General features: G+C 49.8%; 1 protein-coding gene and 1 long non-coding RNA gene across 5 annotated transcripts in view; both read right to left on the bottom strand.

Moving 5' to 3' along the window:
• Positions 1-45: 45 nt before the first annotated feature.
• rasal2 (RAS protein activator like 2) overlaps positions 46-23,848 on the bottom strand; it is a gene marked incomplete at its 5' end in the record, with an annotated part of 65,185 nt that continues 41,382 nt past the window's right edge. For 2 of the 4 annotated variants that reach the window (XM_080861247.1, XM_080861250.1), the window contains 15 exons: positions 46-843; positions 2,242-2,329; positions 4,913-5,115; positions 5,201-5,329; positions 5,408-6,356; positions 6,701-6,900; positions 7,646-7,847; positions 7,924-8,163; positions 10,506-10,650; positions 11,982-12,126; positions 12,536-13,090; positions 13,271-13,369; positions 13,740-13,893; positions 20,024-20,136; positions 22,083-22,189. In XM_080861247.1, the coding sequence (XP_080717373.1) occupies positions 676-843; positions 2,242-2,329; positions 4,913-5,115; positions 5,201-5,329; positions 5,408-6,356; positions 6,701-6,900; positions 7,646-7,847; positions 7,924-8,163; positions 10,506-10,650; positions 11,982-12,126; positions 12,536-13,090; positions 13,271-13,369; positions 13,740-13,893; positions 20,024-20,136; positions 22,083-22,189 (3,497 nt within the window). In that variant the 3' untranslated portion in view covers positions 46-675. Of the gene's footprint in view, positions 844-2,241; positions 2,330-4,912; positions 5,116-5,200; positions 5,330-5,407; positions 6,357-6,700; positions 6,901-7,645; positions 7,848-7,923; positions 8,164-10,505; positions 10,651-11,981; positions 12,127-12,535; positions 13,091-13,270; positions 13,370-13,739; positions 13,894-20,023; positions 20,137-22,082; positions 22,190-23,781; positions 23,807-23,848 lie in introns of those variants that run through there. The other 2 variants (XM_080861249.1, XM_080861248.1) reach the window with 2 other exon arrangements.
• On the bottom strand, positions 15,012-19,465 carry LOC308383342. The gene is made up of 2 exons (XR_013969120.1): positions 16,070-19,465; positions 15,012-15,179 (listed from the first exon to the last, which is right to left on the bottom strand). It is a non-coding gene; the product is annotated as an uncharacterized lncRNA (long non-coding RNA).

The raw sequence follows: 23,848 nt of genomic DNA on the forward strand, positions 1-23,848 counted from the left end.
CATCAAAGAAACACGAGCACGCCAAACAGGAATCGGACCACAGTCAAACTTTCAGGTAGACTTTATTGTCAACATAGGGACAGCAGACAGGCGTGACCTTTGACCCTGATCCTCCAGGAGTCTGTTCAGTAGATCAGCAACAGGACGAGAACGAGGGGGAATAAATTAAAACCCAAAACAACTCGTCAGGTAAAAAACAAGAACAACGGGAACTCCACGCTACGAGAAACGAAAACAGAAGCTTCGAAAGGAATTCATAAAAAATCGATTAGAAAACGTTTCAGTTTTTGGTTTATTTCTTCCTCGCTGTGCTTCTGTGACACACACACACACACTCGCTCTCACACACACACTCGCTCTCTCTCTCACTCACACACACACACACACACACACACTCTCACACACACACACACACACACACACACACACACACACACACACGCTCTCTCACACACACACACACACACACACACACACACACGCTCTCACACACACACTCGCTCTCTCACACACACGCACACACACACACTCTCTGTACATCAGATCAAACATCAGTATTTACACTCGTGTTAATAGATTCTATATCTTTAAATTCTCTCTTTGATGTCTGCAGCTCATCTCGTGGGCGAGGGAGTTATATACTTTAAACCCCACCCCCACCCAGGGCAGGACCAATCAGCAGCTGCTGTTCTTGAACTCTCCGTTCTCAGTGATTGACAGCTTGGTGGGGTTGCTTGGCGACAGGCCGTTGCGAAGGTTGGGCGTGCTGTAACGCTCCTTCACCTGCGTCAGCGCCGCCATCAGCCGTGAGTTCGCCGCATCCAGGGACCCGATCCTTTTCTCCTGATTGGATAAAGATGAGAAAGGGGGCGGGACAGGAAGTCAGACCGACAGGTAAACAACAACAACAAAGCAGTTTGGTGTTGATCGGAGAGTCGGGTCAAAACCACACAAGGAAAAATAGAAAGTAACATCCCTTAAATCCAAGAAACTTTAATGAAACTTTTATTAAAATACTGATTAAACGAGGTGACGGATAAGAAACAACTAAAGAAAAAAGATTTTTAATAAAAACGACTTAACCCTGAGCTCCTGAAATCACCTGAATCCAAATCAGGCTTTAATGAAAACATTTCACAGCTTTCTGAACACTAATGGATTTATCAGTGAAACATGTTCAGTGACACAAAGTTTACTACAAAGATCTTTAATCGGACACGTTCAAATAAAACCTGTGCGACCGACGAAACGATGCAGATTTAAAAGGACGATTTGGCCTCTTAACGCAACATTAAATGATTTAAAAAGGTTGAAAAAAAGACCAGCTCACACAAAATCTAAAAACGGTTCAGCTTAATAAAAGCGGCGACGTGGTTTTGACCCGACGTGAAAACAAAAACAACCACAGGAAGTTTGAGGGCAGCAGCCGAAAATATAAACAGCAGCCCAAAAAAGCTCAAACCAGCGAAAAAACAAAAAGGTGAAAGTCCAACGCCGTCTCCTGAGCCTGCTGACGACTCGCTTTATTTTGAAAGGGTGAACTAGAAGCTGTGGTGGTTTACAGGGAGGGGGGTGGGAGGTGGTGTGGGGAGGGGGAGGTGGGGTCTGCAGCCAAACTTAAACAAAACCAGCCGAGAGCGCAACACGCCGACACACCAACGTATTACAGAGCAGCTGGAACCAGCCGTCAGCTGAACTACAGGAGCCCCCGAGGCCCAAGAACGACTTTGAAGATGAAGCTGAGTGAAAATATTTAATTATTAATAAATGTTCTTATTTACTGTGACTGAAGGAAGGACGCTGTTCGTGAACAATAACGTTCTTTTGTCAAATTGACAGTTTTTTATCCCCACGTGAACCAGAGGGGGGCGCCCACCAGGGGGCGCCGACAGCTGCACTAATCCTGAGCTCTTGATAAACTCAATGCTGAAACTCTGCGCTCTGATTGGCTGGTTCAACAGGTGTCAGGTGTGTTGGCAGTGTTTTTTCCCCCCTAAAAATAAATTCATAAAAACAAAAAACACACAGCGTGGCGTTGGTGGTAGTGGCGGTGGAGGAAGGGGCGGGGCTACAGTTACTTGCCTGATTGGTTTATTTCACATCCGTTACTGACCTGAAATCAGTGGAGAGACTGTGAGACGTTTCAAAAGATTTAAAGTTTCGGTCACAGCTGCAGCTCGAACACGACGCATCGCTGCTTCCCTCTGAAACCCATTACCTGTGCCACAGGTGTGTCTGTACCTGAGCGTCGATGATCTTCTGTTTGGCTTCGATCACTGCCTGCATCTCTGCGTGGTCCCGCCGTAGCTCCTCCTCCACCGCCATCAGTCTGCAAATGTACAGAACATCATCATCATCATCACCTTAAATATCAACATCTGGGTCGTGTCCAAATCCATGGGCTGCGTCCTCCTGAGGCCGCATTTGTAGGCCGATTACGTCACAGCGATGCGCCGAAGGCTGTCCAAATTCCTCCGAATGCGGCCGACACACGCGTCCTCCTTTTCCCCGAATTTGAAGGATGGGTCAGGTGTGTCCTTCGTGACCCACCATATCCCAGAATTCATAGCGCAGCCCAGCCAATTCCAGTTTCCAACAATGGCGGCCGCTATTAAGTTTTAATATTACTCTTATTAATCTTTCTGGGTCACAAAATAAACTTTTAACATATTTTCAGGCGAGACTGTAGCTGTGTAAACATCAAATATCTGCTCGGTTTATCAAGACATCGCATATTTGCAGAAGTGCTCCGACGTTTTCAGAGACGTCTGTTACCCACCAGCTGGAGAGCTGACCGAGCGCTGGAGGGTCACTGGAGCCGCCGAGAATTAGGTTAGGCTTATTATTACTTAAACGTAATATATAAGTACCTGAGACAACCTAAACATGTTCTTGTTGGGCTTTTTTCAAGGTTTTATTTGTTTGTGAGTAAATCGGTTTGGCTGAGATTAAAGTTATTAGATTAGATCAAATAAAACTTTATTAATGCCCCGGGTGGTTTTCACACAGCTGAATAAACGTCAAACAGAAAACTGATTAAACAGAAGTGTGAGACGGTCGAGAGTTTACTCCAGTGTCCTGTTACAGAGGGATGCAAAGGTTTGGGCAGCCTTGTTAATAGTCATTATTTTCCTGCATAAATCGTTGGTTGTTACAATAAAAAAATGTTGGTTAAATATATCATAGAGGAGACACACAGAAGTGAAATGAAGTTTATTGGATTTACAGAAAGTGTGCAAGAATTGTTTAAACAAAATCAGGCAGGTGCACAAATCTGTTGTCATGTCATTGATTCCAAAACCTTTAGAACTAATTACTGGAACTCAAATTGGCCTGGTAACCTCAGTGACCCCTGACCTACATACACAGGTGAATCCAATTTAAGGGGGTCAATCGTAAAGTTTCCCTCCTCTTTTAATTTCCTCTGAAGAGTAGCAACACGGGGGTCTCAGAACAACTGTCATCATGGTGGGAAGGACACAGAAAGCTGCCTCAGAGAGTTACGCCGTCTGTCTCCACAGTTACGAACATATTGAGGCAATCAAAGACCACAGGCTCAGCTCAAGTTAAGGCTCGAGTGTCAGACCGAGAAACAGACAGGCGCAGTCGAAGATCGCAGCGGTCCCAGATCAGATGTCCACACTGGAACTCTTCCCCATGTTGCTGTCTGTGTTTATTGTGCTGTGGTGTGTTGATATCTGTGCATTCCTGTATTACCCTTCTGTGTTACACATTGTTTTTTCCTCGCTACCTGGCCTGACCTGTCTCCCCAATGTGATGTTTGTATTGTATGTACGGTCGGCAAGGTCTGTCATCTCGGCTGTGGGCAAAAGACCTGCAACTGACAAATAAAGGCCATCTCATCTCATCTGGACAAGCCAGCTTCATTCTGGAATAAGCTGCTGTGGACAGATGAAACTAACATTGAGTTATTTGGCATAACACGGGGCGTTATGCACGGAGGAAACAGAACACAGCAGTCCCAGAAACACACCTGCTGCCTCCAGTAAAATGTGGTGGTGGCTCCATCACGCTGTGGGGCTGTGGGGGCAGTGCAGGGACACATGGTTTCCACTCAGTATCAGCAGATTCTGGAGACCAATGTCCAGGAATCAGTGACAGAGCTGAAGCTGCGCCCGGGCTGGATCTTTCAACGAGACAACGACCTGCTCAAAATCCACTAAAGCTTTCATGCAGAGGAACAAGGACAACGTCCTGGAACGTTCATCTCAGCCCAGACCTGAGTATTATTGAAACCTGTGTCCATGCTCAGAAGCCATCAAACCTGACTGAACTAGAGATGTTCTGTAAAGAGGAACAGTCCAAAATACCTTCAACCACAATCCAGACTCTCACTGACCCACAGGAAGCGTGTAGAGGCTGGAGTTTCTGCAAAAGGCGGATCTGCTAAATATTGATTTCATTTCTTTTTTGTGGAGCCCAAACTTATGCACCTGCCTGATTTTGTTAAAACAATTCTTGCACACTTTCTGTAAATCCAATAAACTTCATTTCACTTCTCAAATATCCCTGTGTGCATCTCCTCTATGATGTATTTAACTGACGATTTATACATAATGACTATGAACAAGGCTGCCCAAACGTTTGCATCTCACTGTATGTTTTAGACAGCAAGGAGCAGACGGCTGAGGTTATTAAACTCCACCGAGTCAGCGGCGACGCCGATCTGAAGGCTGGACCGTCCAATTCCACGGCCGTTTACTTCCGGCCAACCCGACCTTCTGAGGACCCGGCCCACGTAGGCCGCGAAGGCCGGGTCCTCAGGAGGATGCAGCCCATGAATTTGGACACGACCCTGGTTTGATTTACTTAAACTCCTCCTGAACACCTGAAGCCCATTTTCTGTGACATCAGCCCCGCCCCTTCCATCATGTGACCTGTGTGTGCGTACCTGCAGATGATGCTCTTCATCTGGGTGTCCTTCTCCTCCTGCTGCCTCCTCAGTCGCTCCTCGCTGTCCTCCAGCCGGTTTTTGTACTCGTGCAGCAGCTTCTGCATCTGCTGCTCCTGAGCGAGCAGCCGCCGCTCGTACTCCTCGAGGCGCCGCCCGGACACGCGCAGGCGCTCCTTCAGCCGAGAGATCTCCAGCTCGTACTGTGGAAACAGGAAGCAGTTTCACAGATATGAGCCTTCGTCACTTCCTTATGGGCTTCGCCTGCAGCCCAGGTGTGCCTGTTACCTTCTCTGTGTTCCTGCCCTCCTCCCTGCTCCTCTCCCCTCCCTCCTCCTCGTACTGGCCGTTGTTTAGGACCCATGCCGCCGTCCTCTCCACGGGAGACATCGCCACCCCCTCCACTGGAGACGCCACCTGCACACAAAGCAGTGACATCATCAGAAACACACCTGAAACGCTAAAAGTCTGAGACTCGGCGGATTTCTGTCGTACCTGTGGCATCTGCTTGGTGGTGCTCTTTGGGGGCGGAGCCACGTTCTCCACAGAGCAGGTGGACGGTTGGCGGTTGATGATGCCAGCGGCAGGGGTGGGCGTTGGCTCGGTGTTGGCGCTGCTGCTGCTGCGCAGTGAGGCGCTGTGTGCAGCGGACCGTGGCGTCCTTGCCCCGCCCCCTTTGCTCTGCTGCTCCACCTTTATGATGTGGGCGGTGCCTGCTGTTGTGCTCTGACGAGGGATGGCGACCGCTGTGGCGGTGCCGGGTGGGAGGTCTTGCAGGGCATGGCGGCGTGGCGTAGAGCAGTCCTCGCTCTGCGTGCTCCGCCTGCTGCCCACCTCGTCCAGGCTGCTGTTGGACGGCGCGCGACCTTTGCCCCCCACCTGGCTGCCGAAGTCGTCAGAGTTGCTGTGGCTGTTGTGGGAGCTCTCGGTGCTCAGGTTCTCGGAGCTGGAGTCCTGCCGCAGCGAGTGGGCGGAGCGTGTTGTCGTGCTGTGGGCGGGGTTACTTAGGTGGTAGACGGGGTTCTGGAACGAGAGCGGCTGCAGGCTGCGCTGCTGACTGACGGAGGCGTGCAGCGGCCGCCTCACCTGCGGAGCGCTCTGTGGCTGTCCATCTCTGGGCGGGACTTTGGCCTGGTGTGGTGCCGGCTGAGGTGTGAGAGGGTTGGAGTGGGAGTAGGTAACCGGGGCAACGGCATGTCCGACGGAGGCCTGCGAGCCAACCCTGCTGAGACGGGGCGGGGCCTCGTGGTGTGGCGGGGGCCCCGCGTGGCCGTGGAGGCTCTGAGCGTCCTGCAGGTCAACCAGAGAGATGCTGCGACCGTTGGGCAGCAGCGTGTCGCGCTCCTCCTGGTCGGAGAAGCTGGTGTGGTTGGAGGGATGCTGCTGAGGCAACAGGGGGCGCTGACCCCGAACTGGTGTCTGCAGACTGCGAACCTCGCTGCGGCTGCAGGAAGTGAGACGTGAACAGCAGTTAGAGAAAATGAAACTTTTATGGCTGATTCCAAACGTTTCAGGTGAAAGCCTCGTGCAGTTAGGCGTTCCTCAGGGATCGATTCTGGGGTCTCTGGTGACTCTCCTTTATACCTCCATCTTCTGCAAATCTCATCTCTTCTGACATATTTCAGAAATGTCTTATGAAGCTAAGCTTGTTTGAAACAGCTGTGCACCTATTTAAACATTCATGCATGTCAGGAACAGGATGTGTTGCACAGAAGCGGGTTTGATGAATCTTTGTGGTGAAGACACCAGAAACCTGTTAAACACCTGATCTGTCTGCTGATTGGTTACCTGTCACTGGGGTCCTCAAAGATTCGTTGCAATCCCGACGACAGGCTGCCGCTGATGTTGTGGGCGGAGCTGTGGTCCTGGAAGCGTCGCAGCTGCTGCTGGACGGGCGTTGGAGCGGCCAGGCAGCGAGTGATATCTCCCAGAATCCTCGGCAGCGGGCCCAGCTTCGCTATGGTGGCCTGCAGGAAGGAATTTTCACCCTGTGGTCGCCGTGTGTGCGTTTGTGTGTTTGTTCGTGGATGGTTTGAATGGAAGCACCAAGATGCGGTGGTGGTGGTGGTGGGGAAGCACATAACAGACAGGAAGTGAACAGAAAGAGGGGGGGGGGGAGGAAAAAACATGAGGGAAACTTAATGAGAACGAAAACAACTAGAACGACATGCTTCTACTGAACAGAACCAGAACCGACACAGCAGAGCCATGCTGAGACGGGTGAGGCAGGGGGGGAGTGGAGGGTGAGCTGGAGGGGGGGGGAGGAGCAGTTCAGGCCATGCTGTGATGTTCAGCCACGCAGCGTTAATGTGGTTAGATGAAGTCAAACATGTCACATCGAACACACCACTCAGCGATCAGCTGATAGACACATTCTGCACACAGTGATGTCATCCGGGGTCAGGGTGTCCTGTGAGGACGCCGCCCGTGGCTGCTACCGGCCTGGTCGGGCTGTTTTCGGTCCAGCATCGTGCAGTTTGCAACATGTTGCTTTAATAACTGCTCAAAAAACTTAGAGGAACACTTCGACTCGCTCAGCATCAGGTCAACATCCCAAACATCCTGTAAGTGTTTTAATGTTTCTGAGCGTCACAGGGACGCCTGCTGAGTCTGCAGCACCTGAGCTGTGTGTGAGTCAGTGTTCACCACACACACACACACACACACACACACACACACACACACACACACACACACACACACACACTGTCTTGGTGGTTCGTGTGTCTGTACCTTGTCGAGCTGAGAGACGACCTCCCACAGGAGGGCGTGCAGGACGGACACCTCACGGCCGAGGTCGATGTAGCCCTCGAACCCCGGCGTGTTGGTCAGCGTCTCCGGGTTGGAAATCTCCGACAGGAAACGCATCATCCCCGCCCATTCGTGCTCCAGGAAGTCGTTCATGAAGGCCATGTACTCCTCCTTGTTTCCAAACCTTTGGAGGAAACGCAAAGTGAGATTTCGTTTTTTCAGAACAACCCCGGCGGCGCCGCTGACCTGCAGATACTCACTTGGTGAAGTTGGCGAGGTTCTGGATGACTTTGGCGATGAGCGTGAGCGTGCGGGACGTTCGGTCGTCGGGATACTCCTGCATGAGGTTGAAGAGCGAGGGCGACATGATGGCGGGGCAGAGGAAGCGCAGGAAGAGCGAGGCGCTGATGAGGCGCTTGCTGATGTCCTGCTGGTGACCGCGGGCGACGCACTGCTGCTTCCACGAGGCGAACACTTCCTTCAGCTCACGAGGAAACACGCTGCGGAGACGGGAAGGAGCCGACAGCACTCAGAGAAGGAAGGAAGGATCAGGTAGCTGCTGCTTCCCGCCACACGCTGAAGGCTTTTAATACGCCTCAGCGAGCAGGATAACGTCGTTTACGCCAACACACACGGATCCCAACTTCCTGTCTCTGAGACTCAAACCGATCCCAGCGACAGCTTCACGGTCAGACCGAACGGCCATCGAGCATCTGAAGGAGGACGACTTTAATTTACCCCAGAAAACATAAAACGTCTCCATCAAAGCCGGAGCGCCGTCGTCTGGCTGCTCATTGGACAAACAGGAAACATCTCACCTTCAAAGGCTTTTAATTCGCTCATTTTCAGTAGCAGAGCTCAAACATCAGACGCCACCTCACAACTTCCTGTAACACTTTGCTGCCGTTTCATCCAATCACCATGTTAACCTGCTGTGACCCTGATTAAACTCACAGGTCAAAGGTCAGCTCAGAGGAACAAACAGGGTCTCTGAGCTGTAGTTGCCTCCCGGTGGCAGCAGGGGGCAGAGGTTAACGGTAGACGACCTTCACTGAGCTCTGCTGGTTTTGTCTGATCCCTGATGCTGTCACGTTAGTAACACCGTTACTCCTGCTCTGCTTCTTGTGTCTTTTTAAATGTCCTCACACACACACGCACGCACGCACGCACGCACGCACGCACGCACGCACACGCACACACACACACACGTTGTCAGAATGTACGATTTTACTCTCAGATAAATGTTTTGGTTGTTTGTGAATTTAAAGGTCATTAGAGGTAAATAAATAATGGTTATTTGCCTTTAATGAGACAAGATGCAGCAGAGATGAAGCAGAGCTGCAGTCGTCTGGTCTTCCTCTCAGATACTCTGGAAGGCAACAACTCAAACTCACTGTGAACAACTAACAGCAGAATGAGCCTTTCTAAGCACGTTTCTATTGTAAGTGGCCAAAGTCCATCTGCGCCCTGAAATTTTGCTAGCAGTTTTTACCAGAAGTCCCGACCGATTCTTATTCTTCACCGTCAGGTTACCAAACCAGGCAGCGATACAAAAGGACGTCACAGATTCGATAAAACTTCTATAAAACAAAGACAACAGATGAGATGAGACATTAAAAGATCTCCTTTTCCTTAAAAAGAACCGTCATTGTTGAACTTTTTTAGTGGCATCAGCATGAGATTCAAAACAGTTTATGATCAAGTACCACAGACAGATATTTATAACTCTCAACGATCCCAATATCAGCGGGTTTAATGATGGAGGGTGATGAGCTATAAGAGGACTTCCTAAAATCTATAATCATGTCTTTAGTTTTTGACACATTAAGTGACAGGAAGGACTCATCACACCAATCCACAACATCATCTACAACCTGTCCACGGCCTGACTCGCCCCCACTAGAAGACTGACGATCACTGTGTCATCAGCAAACTTCAGGATGTGTCTGTTTGTGAAACTGCTGCGACACTCACTCGTGTACAGAATGAACAGAAGGAGGCAGCACGCTGGGGTGATGCAGCAGAGCAGGAGAGCACATCAGGAAACACATGATTCACCCTCACACAGACAGTCTGTCACCCAGCCGACCACACTAGTTTAAAATGATTTTAAAGCCTGTCAGCAAGTAAGAGGGTTGAATTGTATTAAATGCAGATGAAAAGTCAGCAAATAATAATCTTGCGTGGGTGTGGGGGGCCTCAAGATGCTTATACAAGATGCAGGAGTGTGACAGCAGCGTCCTCCACACCTCTCCCTGCTCTACAGGCGAACTGGACGGGGTCAAGATGGTGTTCAACATGCATTAAAATCTCCTTCTTAATTATCTTCTCAAATGTCTTCATCACTAAAGAAGTCAGAGCCACAGGCCTAACATCATTCAGTGCCTTAGGAGAACTGCCCTCAGCAGCAGGAACAATGACAGCATGTTTCCAAAGCTGAGGCACCGTCTGTAGCTCTGAAGAAAGTGAGAAGATATGGTGAAAATCCCACTCAGCTGATCTGCACAAGCTCTCAGTACCTGTCCACAGACGCTGTCAGGTCCAGGACTCTTACTCTTAGTGTGTCTGAAGAGATTAGCTACCCCCCCATCAATACAACATGATGGGGGAGTGATGGTGCCGGTCTGCCTAGAACAGTCAAAGTTCTCAAAACGCAGGTAAAAACTGTTGAGACTGATGCCAGACGTTTGTCAGAGGTAAACCCCTCTAACGTGATATTACTTTTAGCTTTGGTCTGTAGCCCTGCCATTGTTTTCATACCAAGCCAAGCTCTTTAGGGGGTGTTTGAGAGAAGTTTGAAGACTCCTCTCAAACACCCTCAGCTGCTGGGACCCAGTCGTACCAGTAGGAGTTGATAATCTTGCAGAAGGCCAGCTCGCAGCACATCTTCAGGTTGCTCTGATGTTCGGCCAGGTCTCCGGTGGAGCATCGGCTCGGGTCCACCTCGCAGTTCTCGTCCGACTCGTACAGAGCTTTAATGAACTCGCCTGCAGACACAGACGGACGAGGCATGAAGACAAACTGACGACCGGGCGAATCAAACCACACAGGAAACAGTTTTTTAGGAGGCGGCTGAATTTACTGGACACGTCTTCCCTTCATACTCTTAACGTTTCACGAGTCACAGCACGTCTGAGCACATTATCTTATCTGAGCACCTGTGTTGAGGAGCCACCTGTCACACATGCTGTTTCAGAGTGAAACGCAGCCAGGTCCAAACCAGTATGAATTTAAATATGAACTGGAGCGACTGGTTTCACCTTTCTGGCTCTCTCATTAAGAGTGAGGCCTTCACTGTCAGCAGAGAAACTCTGTATTTACAGCTTCCATCCCTGTTAATCTTTAATGAGTCACCCTCTGAACCTGATGACTGTTTAACGGGCGACACAGCGCGATGACTCGGCGAGCTGAAAATTTGATGAGCTGAAAATACGACAATAAAAAGTCGCTGTGACAATCAAACGCCTTTAATCGATGAAACCTGCCGAGGAGGCAGGAACTTATTTCTATTTCCAGACATGAAGCTATAAATATTTTAACGAGGGTGACGCTGCTCGTGTCTTTGAAGCGTCTCTCAGTAACAGTTTGAAGAAGCTTTATTGGTTTGTAATGGCGGCGGTCTCAGCGGGCCTTCTGCTGTCACGGCCTCGACTATTTACAGCGTCTCTTCACAGCAGAGCAGAATCAGCCGGAGGAGGATGAGGATGATGCAGCAGAGCAAACACATAATTAAAAATAATTTAAAAACTGAGTCTGCTGACAAAATCTTCACCGACTTTCTTCTTCATGTGTTTTTTTCTTTTTCCTGGCGTCAGCTTTGCCGGCGAGGTGGCGTCTGCTTTGTGGAGCAGCTTTGCATGACTCACAGTTCATAATAATCCTCCTTTATCTGACACCAGGACTCTGTACAGCTCCTCAGTTTATCCTGTCTGAAACAAGCAGCTTTAGCTCCTCCTCCTTTAAACCAACTTTCAGAAACGGCGGGTGGGCGTGGCTTCTGAGATTACTATAAAAGGATACCTCATCTCTATGACATCGTACGAATCCAAGAGTACAAAAACTGTGTGAAACTGCACGGTTAGTCAGCGGCTCGGCGCTGCTCATAACTCTGATTCATTGATTAGATGCTAATTAATTATTTAACTGCCAATTATCAATACAGCTGATTATCATTTTTAAGACCTCTCTGAGACTAGATTTGGATATTTTGTTTTCTTAATTGTAAACCTCTGGATCCAATAACAGTTTAAAAATTCACAGGATAAACAAGGTGACTCCGCCCACCAGACGGCAGGTTACAGGTGTGTGCGAGGCTCACCCAGCGCGTCGTGCAGGTATTTCTGTCCCACCAGCTTCAGATACTCCTCGATGGCCTTGGTGGCCAGCGTGTTCTCCCTGAAGATCAGGACGTCGTGGTCGGCGCATCGATCCACCTCTGACATCACCAGGTCTGTCAGGAAGTCCTGAGGAAGAAGAGGCGGAGATGAAGAGGGCGCCATCATAGTTAATCGGCTCACTTACAACATTGGTGCATTTACAAACGCTGCACGCCTCCTCTGTGATCCATGACATGAGCGTCACTGACCAACTCTGGTTAATGTTAATGGAGTTATGGAGTAAACGTGCTTTATGGATCATTTTGGGCTTTTACTGAATCTGCACGGATTCACTGGAATCATCGAGGATGGGAATCCTCCGGCAGCGAGCATTTATGGAAACGCCGTCGTATTTGGGTCCGACTTTCTGCTGTTATGCTGATATTCAGGAACCCGTGTGAAGGCGGGTCCAGAGCGAGCGCTACCTGCAGTTTAAACCTCTGGGCCGACATGTTTAGCTAACAGGAAGTCAAACGTCAGCGTGGCTGATTCTGACCTTTGCCCTGCCCGTGCTCTGCAGGATGTGGACCAGCGCGCACGCCATCTCCTCCTTGTTCTTCACGCTGATGACGGGCTCGAGCACCGAGCACAGCATGGTGTAGTTATTGGTGACGAACTCGGCGAACTCCTTGTACTGCTCCATGGGCAGGATGGAGATGGTCTGGAAGCGCGACTTGATGCGGATCGACGGCCCGCCGCCTTTGCCCTTGCTGGTGGTGGGCGTGCTCACCGGGTACCACTTCTCCACGAACTGCCGGCCCGTCACGCTCGCCACCGGGATGTTGACCAGGCCCACGTAGTTGTTCTTGTCCTTTTTCTTCTTCTTGTCCACGTCGCGGTAGATGTGCACGGTGATGCTGTGCACGCCGGGCAGGCTGGAGAAGTCAAAGTACTCGCCCCAGAACAGGCTGTCGTGGCGGGTCTTGCTGGTGGTCCGGGCGTACAGGACGTCGTCCAGACACAGCTCGCAGAAATATTTCTTCTTAGGCGGCAGGTCTTTGGCTTCGATGATCCAGAGTCGCAGCAGGTTCTCGGCGCGCCGGCAGTTGTCCTGCGAACGCAAAGACACCGTTTGTTAAACTGATTTTGTGACAGCACAAACTAACGGACTGCAACTGCAGTTCCTCTGATGGCCACTAGAGGCGTTACAGCAGAAGTAAATATTTCATGGGTGCAGCAGGACAGGAAGTCGGCGTTGAACTGAACAAACTCTAGTTAGAGCTCGTCTCACCTTGTTGGGCTGAATCGTCCTCCTCAGGTTCTCCATCCACTTGTCTCTCTCTGAGGCCGACGTGCAGCTGAAACACTTGCTGCCGCCCGAGTACGTCACCTGACAGGTGAGACAGAGAGGGAGGGTCATCGAAACAACCAGGGGTGCAAAGTGACACGACTACTTACAGGTACCTGCTAAAACATCCAAAGGTAACAAGACCGGGACACAAAACATATCTGCTCTTTTCTATATCCGTCTTTATTTATTCTACAGCGCTGAAAGGACCTGATCAAACTCATCGTTTATCAGTTTTGTGACGTGAAAGTGGAGCTACATCAGTCACAACGAGCAGCGTGGATCCACTTCACGAGCGTCAGTAAAAACGAACGCTGCCCTCCAACACAAACAACAATTAATTAGAAAATCTTTCTGCTGTTAATCATCAGCTTTAACTGAAGCTCAGCTCAGACGTTTCGCCGTGCTTCACCTCGAAGCAGAACTCCTGTCCCAGGATGCTGCTGTGCAGAGGCTTGATGAACACGTCCTCCTCCATGCTCAGGTCCAGAGCCTCCACCGCGCTGCCCGGGCTCAGCAAAGACTCATGGGAGCTCGACTCCTTCAGCTTGGGAAGCACGCGAGATCTGGAAGACAGGAAGGAGATGGAAAGGTAAACGGATGTTAGGGCGAGTTTAAACCACAGGGGGCGCCGCTGAGCCCGGTAAGCGGCGCCACCGGCTTCACCAAACTCCACCCGAGCCGAGAGCACCTACGAAAAACAACCACAGAGCCAGGAGAGGGGGGGGGCCCAGAGCATCCCTCCCACCTCGACCCTCCGGCAGACGCGCAGCAGCTCTGGTCACCGCCGCCGCCACGCTTCACCCACACAGTCCAGCAGCCGGTAAACAAATCCTGAGACGGCCAATCGCATCCTGCCTGCGGGACCGTAACCGTGGCAGCGGCCCCCGCTGGGACAGCCGGCGCTTGGCAGCGAGTGTGACGCAGCGAGGAGCGTCTCAGAGGACGCAATAACGAGGAAGAGCTGCAGCGCTACGAGCAGCAGAAGAATATTGAATCATTCAATACAGCTCCAATAAATCAGAATAAACTCTGCAGCGAGGCTTCACGGTCACGTGACGGCGCCGACGGCGCTTTTGCAGTTCAGAGCTGATTTTTAAACAGAAACTGGTGAAGCTGCTTTTACCTTTAATGCTCCGACCGGCTGGACCCGCTCACATCAGCCACACCACAACTTCTGCTTTTTATTTGAGCCTCAAACAAAGTTTTCTGCAGATAAAATCTGAACCTGCGTCTCTGAGAAGCTCCTGTTTCAGGTGGTTTCACTTCCCCCGTGTTTATCCAGCGCTGGTTTCCAAATGTTTCCCCGAAGCTCATCGAAGGGTCGGCTGGTTCATAGCCCCCTCCCACACATGTGCACGCACACACACACACACACACACACACACACACACACACACACGGTTATGACACCAGAGTTTCCTCTGATTGGATCATGAGATGGAGACCCGTCCGTGGAGCATCTGCAGACCACAGCGTGTTGTGTAAGCGTTCACTGCTCTGCATGAGATCAGGGGTCATTTCGAATTCACTGAGTGTGTTTGTGCACTTTCTCTGCTGATGCAGTGACGACACAGCTCTTTCTGCAGAGTCACACTGAGAGCAACAAAAACAACAGCGTGAAGTGAATCATCACGGTTTCCTGTGCAGACGTCCAGGTTAAACTAATCAATGTGATGGAAACGTGTGTGTGTGTGTGTGTGTGTGTGTGTGTGTGTGTGTGTGTGTGTGTGTGTGTGTGTGTGTGTGTGTGTGTGTGTAATCCTCCCGCTGTGTCAGATGAGTTACATAAACCCGGATTACCGGCCTGAGATCAGCAGTGATGCTGTGACATCATGATGCTGAATTAACCCTTTAAGACCTACCATAGAACCAAGTCCGCCAGAGCTTATATTATATTTTTACATGCTGTGGAGCCATTTTTGGGAGCATTTCAAGTTGCTATACATCAATACAACCGTTATAGCCCAAACTTTAATAATATGTCTGCATTAGGTGCAATAAACTACAAAAAAATTGAAAATCGTTTTTGTTTTTTTAACATATATTTCTAGTTAGAGAAATTTAAGAGGCTTATCCCTCAAAACTGTAAATACAAAAAAGTTACACAAACTAGTTTCCCACCACAGGAAATTTATTTTGAGTGTCTTCATAGTTTTATTTTTGAAATACACCAATTTTTATATACTGCAGGAAAAACAAAAATAAATATTATAGTGCAAATTTGCAAAATAACAGCATATGCATCAAAATAAACTATTTCCAGCAGTGCAATATGAGTCCTAAGCATCCCAGAAACGACACAGAAAGTCATAAACTCAAACATAACTTTTTAAAACACATAACAAGTAAAACACAAGCTCATAAGGCCCCGATCGTAAAAAACTACATTTCCGCAAAATGACGTCACTTCCGGTTTCGGGCAGGTCATGCGGTCATGTGATAGTTCGCGCTGATGGACGTAGGAAGTGTTACAAACAGCTGATGGATCGGCGAAGCGTGTTTCTGGAATATTATGTTTTTGTTGCTGCAAGTGATTTTTATGCAGTTTTTGCAAAGCTATATGTGGAAGGAAACTGTGACCGAGGACAAGCTGATGGCATAAGATGTAAGTACAACTCCTCCAGTTTCATATGCAAAAAAAATTATTGTGCTAGCTTAAGTGGTTGCAGAGCTACCGGGATTTAAAAATAGTTACGCAAAACAGAGCGTCCTGCTCCGATCGGCTGTAAAGGGTTAAACGCTCTGACCGTTAGATTCCATCATTGTCGGCCTCGTGATTAAAAAACTGCTTTTATTAAAGCTGAGACTGAAGGTTAAACACCGAGCGATGCACGAGCTTCATCATCTGCCATCCTGATCAAGGCTGGTCACAAACCAACAGCGACGCTCAGCTGGAAGCATCGCTGTGCATTTGACTAATCCGAGACATTTGGCTCTCCGTCCACAAAGCACCAACCAGAAGAAGCTCTTCACTCATTTTAAAGCATCGTCACGCTTTCACTGAATTCAGGTGTACAACAAATAACCTCAGATCTGTAGGTCAGCAGTTCGCCAAGTTTCACTCAAACCTGCAGTTCCTCTGACGTCCACTAGAGGCTCCAGCAGTGAGTCAGGTCTTATACACCGGCCTGTTAAAATCCAGCTTTACAGCAGGACTTCATCAAGATGCCGACACAGTGCAGAAACCAACGTGTGAGCACACGCATCGTTTGTATACAGTCTGTGGGGTTGACTTCCTGTCCCGTCAGCTGATTTCTGATCAGGTGTGCGTCAGGATGATTAAAGGAAAAAACTCCTTATCTGGAAATCCCTGCAGCTCGAAGCTTCAGACTGTGGATGCATTAATTAACCTTGAAGGCAGCTCCTAGCCTCGAGACTAATTTCCCCTGGTGGTCGCCTGTGGTATTACAATTTTAAAACTAAACCACTACTGAGCACGTGCAGAAGCTGGCACCCATCAACACAAACCCAGGAGTGGGAAACTTTTCACGCTCACGACCTGCTTTAGATCCAAAAACCTGCAGTTTCAGCGCGAGTTCAAACACGAGCAGAGGAATCGAGCGCTCCGGTTAGAAGACGTTTGCTAAGACCTGCCTGGTCATGTGACCTACAGCCGCAACGCTCCATCGGTGAAACACAGTAAGCCATGTTTCACCAAATAAAAGAGACAGTCATAAAACACACAACCTGACTGCTTCTTTGAGTGTCAGCAGAGTGTAAACACACACACACACGCACACACGCACGCACACACGCACACAGGAAGGGCTGGTCTCCTGCATTAGGACAGAAACCTGATCCACTCTGCTGCCAGAGGAAGACGAGGAGGAAGCACTTACAGGTCTAAGCGCGCACACACGCACACACCATCTCTGTCTATGGTAATTCCTGTGATGATGATGATGATGATGATGATGAAGGGCACAGCTGGGTGAATCAGAGGAAGTTTTCAGTTCGCTGAAGTCGAGAGCTCAGAACATCTTCTGGTGTGAGACCAGGAGACACACAAATCCAGAGTTTTCTTAAAAGTTTTTCCCACAGTGCACCTCTCTGTGTACAGTATTGGCTCCTCGGGGCTCCCATAGCAACATTATTGAAGCGCAGCAAACAGCAACGCGGCCGCGCTCGGCAGACCGGGTCACCTTCACGGTTCTGAGGCTGCTCGCAGATTTATTTTTGGCTGTTGACCCGTCGCGTGGGTTCTGCGGCACCACAGGACATTAACTCTGCTCCGTAACGAGCTCGACTTCAACCGCTGCGCTCAGATAACACCGGAGCTCGCGGTGCTGCTCCCTGCGGCTCAGCTCAACCTCAAACTTCATCTGAGACGTCTGTCAGTGCTTCTCCATCGCCCACAAACCCGGAGACTCCCGTCCAAAGACAGCAGGAGTCAGTCAACCAATCACAACGCACCGTTTTCATCTCACACGCGCGAGTGCAGTCCTACCTGAATCGGAGCGATTTGGAGAGCTGAGCTATCCGAGCTCTGCGGAGGAGAGAGGACGAACCATCCATCAGGAGTCAGAGCTCAGAGCTGACTGAGAGCGAGGCTGCGCGTGTGTGTGTGTGTGTGTGTCTGTGTGCGTGTGTGTGTGTGTGTGTGTGTGAGTGTGTGTGTGTCTGTGTGCGTGTGTGTGAGTGTGTGAGTGTGTGTGTGTGTGTGAGTGTGTGTGTGTCTGTGTGCGTGTGTGTGAGTGTGCAGCATTATCCTGATGTCCAGCTGGCTGTCACTCTGTCGGTTATAAAGCTGCACTCAGCATCAGCACCACGCACACAGAGGCTGGGACAGATGTTGTGCAGAGGTTCAGCAAACACTTCCTGGTGTCACACACTTCCTGTTGGCCGTTAAACCTCGCTCAGGCTTGAAGCTCCTCCCACACCTGCATGAATCCAGGAGGAGACCTGCATCTGGATTAATTCCTCACTCACAGTTTCCTGTCATGACACGCGCACGCCGACCATGTTTGTTCTCATGTTGGTGAATCAGGTTAATCGCCGCGGTCTGAAATCTGCCACGCCCCCATTTCTCCATATAAGGAAACACACTCACCTCGATGCTGACTCTAACAGTGCCGATTGTCTTAATAAGTCAGGACGCAGTAACCATGGTGATAAATGCTGTAATGCTCGGATTAAATCTGATTATTTTCCCTCAAAGGAAAAATAATCTTGGACTGGTTAAACTGTCGCTCAAAAAAAGCAGACAGGAAGTGAGAGGAAGTGCTACCACAGCGTGTGAGGGCGTGGTGGACGGCAGCCCGTCTCTGAGCCTGCTCCTGCTTAAAGGGGCTTCTTCTCCTCACTGTCACCAAGTGCTGCTTGTAGGTGATGGTTGGTGTCGAGTCTTTACAGCTGTATAAACCGTCCGACTGCTGTTGTGTCAAATATCTTTGTTTACTATCATCAAAATCGCCGAGGAAACGAAAAACATTTTTGTTAAAGGACGTTTTTGAATGACATATTTTCTTGGTGACACACATGGATCAGAGCTCAGACAGGAAACGAGTCATTCACGACTTTAAAAATGATTTCACAATAAATTTAAATCGAATTTAACAGGAAAACAGAGTCATACCTGGAAGTTTTCCAGGGAAAAGATCTCATGAAAACACACTCAGGAGGAAACGTTATCTTACAAACCCACCAAACCTCTGCAGAGTGCAGCAGATTCCAGTAAAACCACCTCCAGGCAGTGCTGGGAAGGCTGGGCGGGTTAATGGAAAGAGGGAAAACCCACAACCTCCACCATCGGCAGGAGGAGAGACCTGCTGCATATTCTCCGACCCGCCCTCTGTCTGCCGCACAGAGTTGTCACATGTGACAGAAGGACGCCGGGCGTCATTACTGGAGGAAACGCAGAGCGACCAGAAGCAGCAGCCAGAGCAGGAAATGAGCTGCAATATCAGAGTCTGCTGCTCAGCGTCACTGAGCATGAACGAACTGCAGATTCACTCAAACCGACGCGTCCGCGACTCTGACCCGGCCCACAGTCAGAAGCTCTCTCTAACAAACCAATCAAACCGTCACCGGCTCGCCGAGACCGAAGGAAACCGTCACATCACGATTCCCAGCAGACCTCTTATGGAGCCAGTTTCCTCCTTCATAACAAACGCTGTTAGAGACCGACTCAGTCGACCCCCCAGGCCTGAGCAAACCTGCAGTTCCTCCAAAGTCCACTAGAGGCTCAGAAGTGAGTCGCCCCCACAGACCCCCACGTGAAAGGCAGACGTGATGCTGTTTGCTCATATCAGGGGTAAAAGCACTCAGCCTGGCTCGTCTGTGTTCATATGATCAGTTTACGTTTATAAATTCTGAATTTTAGGAACATTTGTCCGTAAATTCATGTAATTTGTTTACATTTATGTTCATTAACATGCACTGTCCTAAATAATGAAATTAAACTGAACAGACGTGGAAACACACTGTGCAGGACCTCAGTGCCTGTTCCAGGCCAGGCTGTCCTGTTTCTAGCAGGGGGGTCTGAACCGTCCATCTGGACCCTGCAGAACCAGCAGAGAGCGTCGCCTGCGGGTGGAGACCTTTATCATCAGGCTGCAGGCGGAGGAAGGACTGTGCACAGACATCCCGTCTGCACCAAGGCTGGAGTGTGTTTATGTTTAGATTTAATGGAGTAAAAGACTCAAATCTGAGCCAAGAACAGCTGAAGAACAGCTCGAGCTCTGGAGGTGTTACCTGTCGGCATCGGCGGGCCGGATGGAGGGCAGTCTGAAGCTGGTGTTTCTGTCCAGTTTGGTCTGACTCCTCGTCCTTTTGATGGAGCCTTTAAGACGTTTACTGAAAAACCCCTGAAGGAGAAACAGCAAAGGTCAGAATCAGTCACAGATGGTGATTTTCACGAGAGCAGCACTGATCTTCACAAAGACACGTTAACGTGGACTTTCATGAGCATTGGATCGGTGAGTAATCGCTTCAGATATTCGACTGTAACCTCAAACCGTCTTCCAAGAATAAAAGCGGCTCCTGTTTCTACTGATCCACCCTAAAAACTCTCAGATCTCTCAACAGCGTCTCACACGTCCTTTTTCCATCCTGTTTCTGTCACAAGAGCCTCGCTGTGAGCGATGCTGCTGTGGCTCACACAAAGCTCCGCTCTGAGCCAGCGAGGTCCTTCACAGAAACACTTCTCCATCCTCGACCTCACAAACTCAACTCACGGGATCCAGGTGATCCACCAGAAAGATGAAACACTGATGCAGCAGCACCATCCCTCAGTCCTCAGCACAAACCACCACCTTCAGCTGCAGTCAGGTTTAATCTCATTATTTTGGTGATTACTGTACGTGATTCAGCAGCGATGAACGGGCTCAGGTGGACGTGCCTCGACTAGAAAACGCCCTCTGGTGGTGTTTTCATGCAGGTGGAATAAATGACGTGAGCACAGCATCCGCACACACCTGTGCGTTTCAGCTCATTTTAGAGCGACTGTAACTCCGTCACGTTTGCACTGAAGACACAACTCCAAGTTCTACAGCGATATTCGCCTGCGCCAGCTGCAGTGAAAGGCGGTGGGGTCTGAGTCGTCCACAGCACAGTGTAGTGTAATGTTTCACAGGTCGCTGAGCTCAGCAGCATGTTTGACCAGCACCTGCTGCCCCCTGGTGGCGTTTTCATGCAGGAGAAACAATAAATGTCTTCAGCTCAGCCACTCTGAGACTTCTGGTAGAAGATTCATGTGTCTGTTGTTTTGCTGGTATTAAAAATCACTCTGACATCTAAACACACCGACACCACCCAGGCCTGCTTCAGGCTGAGTGCTGATTGGTTCCACACTGATGAGTCATCCCTGTATCTCCATCTATGATCAAACTCTGATCAAACCCTTCAGCTCTCAGGTCGTCTGTCACAATAAAAGCCCCGTGCAGAGCTGTGGAAGTGAGCGGCCTCATTTCCGGAGATATTAATATCCTCAAACGCATCACCTCCTCCCCCCTCCCCTGCAGACTCCCTTCAGGCTCATTGGCTCCTTTTAATGCATCAGAATAAAGACGCATCCTGCCAGAGAGCGAGGAACACTTCAAACAGGCCGCCTGCACCCTTAAAAACCGCCTCCACCAAACAGCCAATCACACCTATTGATCACGATTATTGGTCTCTGAGGATCGCTGAACAGACGACTGAAAGCTTCGTGTCACTTCCTCACCACTGATGAACTCCCAGCATGCTCCCCGGCCGTGTTTACTTAAATCTGCGTGAAGACGTCTGAAACTAAAAATACGACCTGAGAGCTACGACACAAACTCTCAGCACAGAGTTTCAGCTCTGCTTCAAAGTGCTAACGACGGGAAAACAGTCGCAGCAGAGCTTCAAACAGAGACGCTGGAAACTAACAGAACAACAGCTGCAGTAACAAAAACAACAGCTGCAGTAATATCCTGTGTTCAGTTGCACCGACATTTTATTTACTGAGCACTTTCCTGATAACCAAGCTAGTTAGCATTAGCATGCCACCCTCCCTTCTGGCTGTGAAAAACTGACGAGGCGTTGATGAGTGATGCCACGACCTAAACACACACGTAACTTATTAATATCAAGTATTCAGACTTTAGCGCCACCTGCTGGTAACAGGAACTCTGCCTTATGTACAGCCTGATATACAGCAAACAGGCGACACGTGTCCGTGCTCTGAGGGTGGAGGAACACCAGAGAGGACGACGGAGCAGAGACGGGCCTGAGATCTCTGTGATGGCGTGCAGTAAATAAATACATGCAGAGACGCGTTCCCGTTACTCACCGGCACTTTGAACGGAGACGTGTTTGGATTGTCGACTGCGACGCTCTTCTCCGAGCTCCCCAAACCGGAAATACTCCTCCTCCTCGGAGATCTCTCCGAAGAAACTTCTGCAAAGAGAGAGAGAGAGAAAGGGAGGGTTAACCAGCATCATCATCATCAGCCTCTGAGCTGAGCGACGGAGGACAGGCGAAGACGTTCAGACATGACGGAGGACGAGGACAGACGTCGGGTCGCAGATATCTACACCTTCTGTCAAACGTTCTTCCAGTAATCACGCCGCCAACACACTTCAAGTCATTTTCACCAACCAAAGTGCTGCAAACGGACTGAAAGGTTCAAATAGGAAGAAAACCAGAGAGCGCCAACAGCACGTAACCATGACGACTGCCGCTGACCAGTGCAATCATCTGAGCCGCCACGTCTTATGGGTCGTGTCCTGATTTAACATTTAACTGAAACTTAAACATTTACTGGACTGTAAGTCAAGGCAGATGTTCCACATGAGGTCTACGGGAGAGTCTGATTGGTTACACATCAGAAGTAAAAGCCAATCAGAACTGAGAACAGAGAAACACATTCAGTCTGAAGCAGCAAAAACAAATGAGCTGAAAGAGTCACGATAATAAGAGAGTAACTTTAATGAGACAAACTTTAAAACATGAAGACAAATCAGCTGTGACGGCGCCACAGCGGCTATGCTAATGGCAAAAAGGCTAAATTATGCTAGCAGCTACATGGACAGGAAGCCTCACACTTCCTGAAACCAGCTCAGCTAAAACTTGAACATGTGAACAGCAAACAGAAGAGGAGCAGACAGAAGCAGTGCTGGGACCATCTCTACGTTATTTAATATGAACACTAACCAGGATTTCCACGGCTCAATGACAGAGGATTCAAAAGTACACGACTAATAATAAATAACATCAGTGATGAGAGCATGGCGCCAGATTCTTTCTGCACCTGTAAATCATTCAGATATCGCTCCTCTGTCTCTCCTCCTCTTTAATAATCTGTATCGGCCCGTCTGTGAAGCTCGCCAAGCTTCCTGCTGCAGAAACCAGAGTCTAACATTTCCGCGTCCTCCTCTGCAGCTCTCTGCAAACACATCCAGTGGGCCGGGTTGGGCCCCGAGCCACATGTTTGACACCTCTGTATGAGAGTTCATAACGCAGCCGTTTGGAGCATGAAGACACACACGAGCCACAATCAGCTGTGGGAGTTCCACCCCGACCCAGCTCAGGCCGCCGCCACCTTATACGGAGCCAGCAGCGTCATGGCGACACCAGAACAACATGTGGAGAGACGCTGGCGTCCGACCGGCAGCGTATGGAGCCAACATGATGTTTACATGCTGAGGAAACAAAACGTGCTGCTCTGCAACAGGAAGTGAGCGCAGCATGCAGCAGCGGGGAGCTGTATCAGGTTCCAGCTGCAGGACGAGGCGCTCGCCGCATGCACGCCGCAGGCATGCAGCGCTGCGAGGAAGCCGGGGACAAACTTTCATGCAACCCCCCACACCCCACCAACCGAACCACCCCTGACGATGGAGGAAGAGGAGCGCTGACGGGGACGCCATCAGCGCTGGTCTTTCACTCCCGGGACAAAGTTGAGGCAACATGCGGCAGGAAGCCCGGTATGACAGGTCGGTCACATGACACGGACAGAGACATACACAGAGGGAGAGAGAGGGAGACGGTACCTCGATCGCAGCTGTTCCCCATCATCTGAGGAGAGGACACACACAGAGTCAGACGGGATTGGCCGGA

Source organism: Rhamphochromis sp. 'chilingali' (assembly GCF_963969265.1).
Source record: "Rhamphochromis sp. 'chilingali' genome assembly, chromosome: 16".
In the NCBI taxonomy this organism is placed as follows: domain Eukaryota; kingdom Metazoa; phylum Chordata; class Actinopteri; order Cichliformes; family Cichlidae; genus Rhamphochromis; species Rhamphochromis sp. 'chilingali'.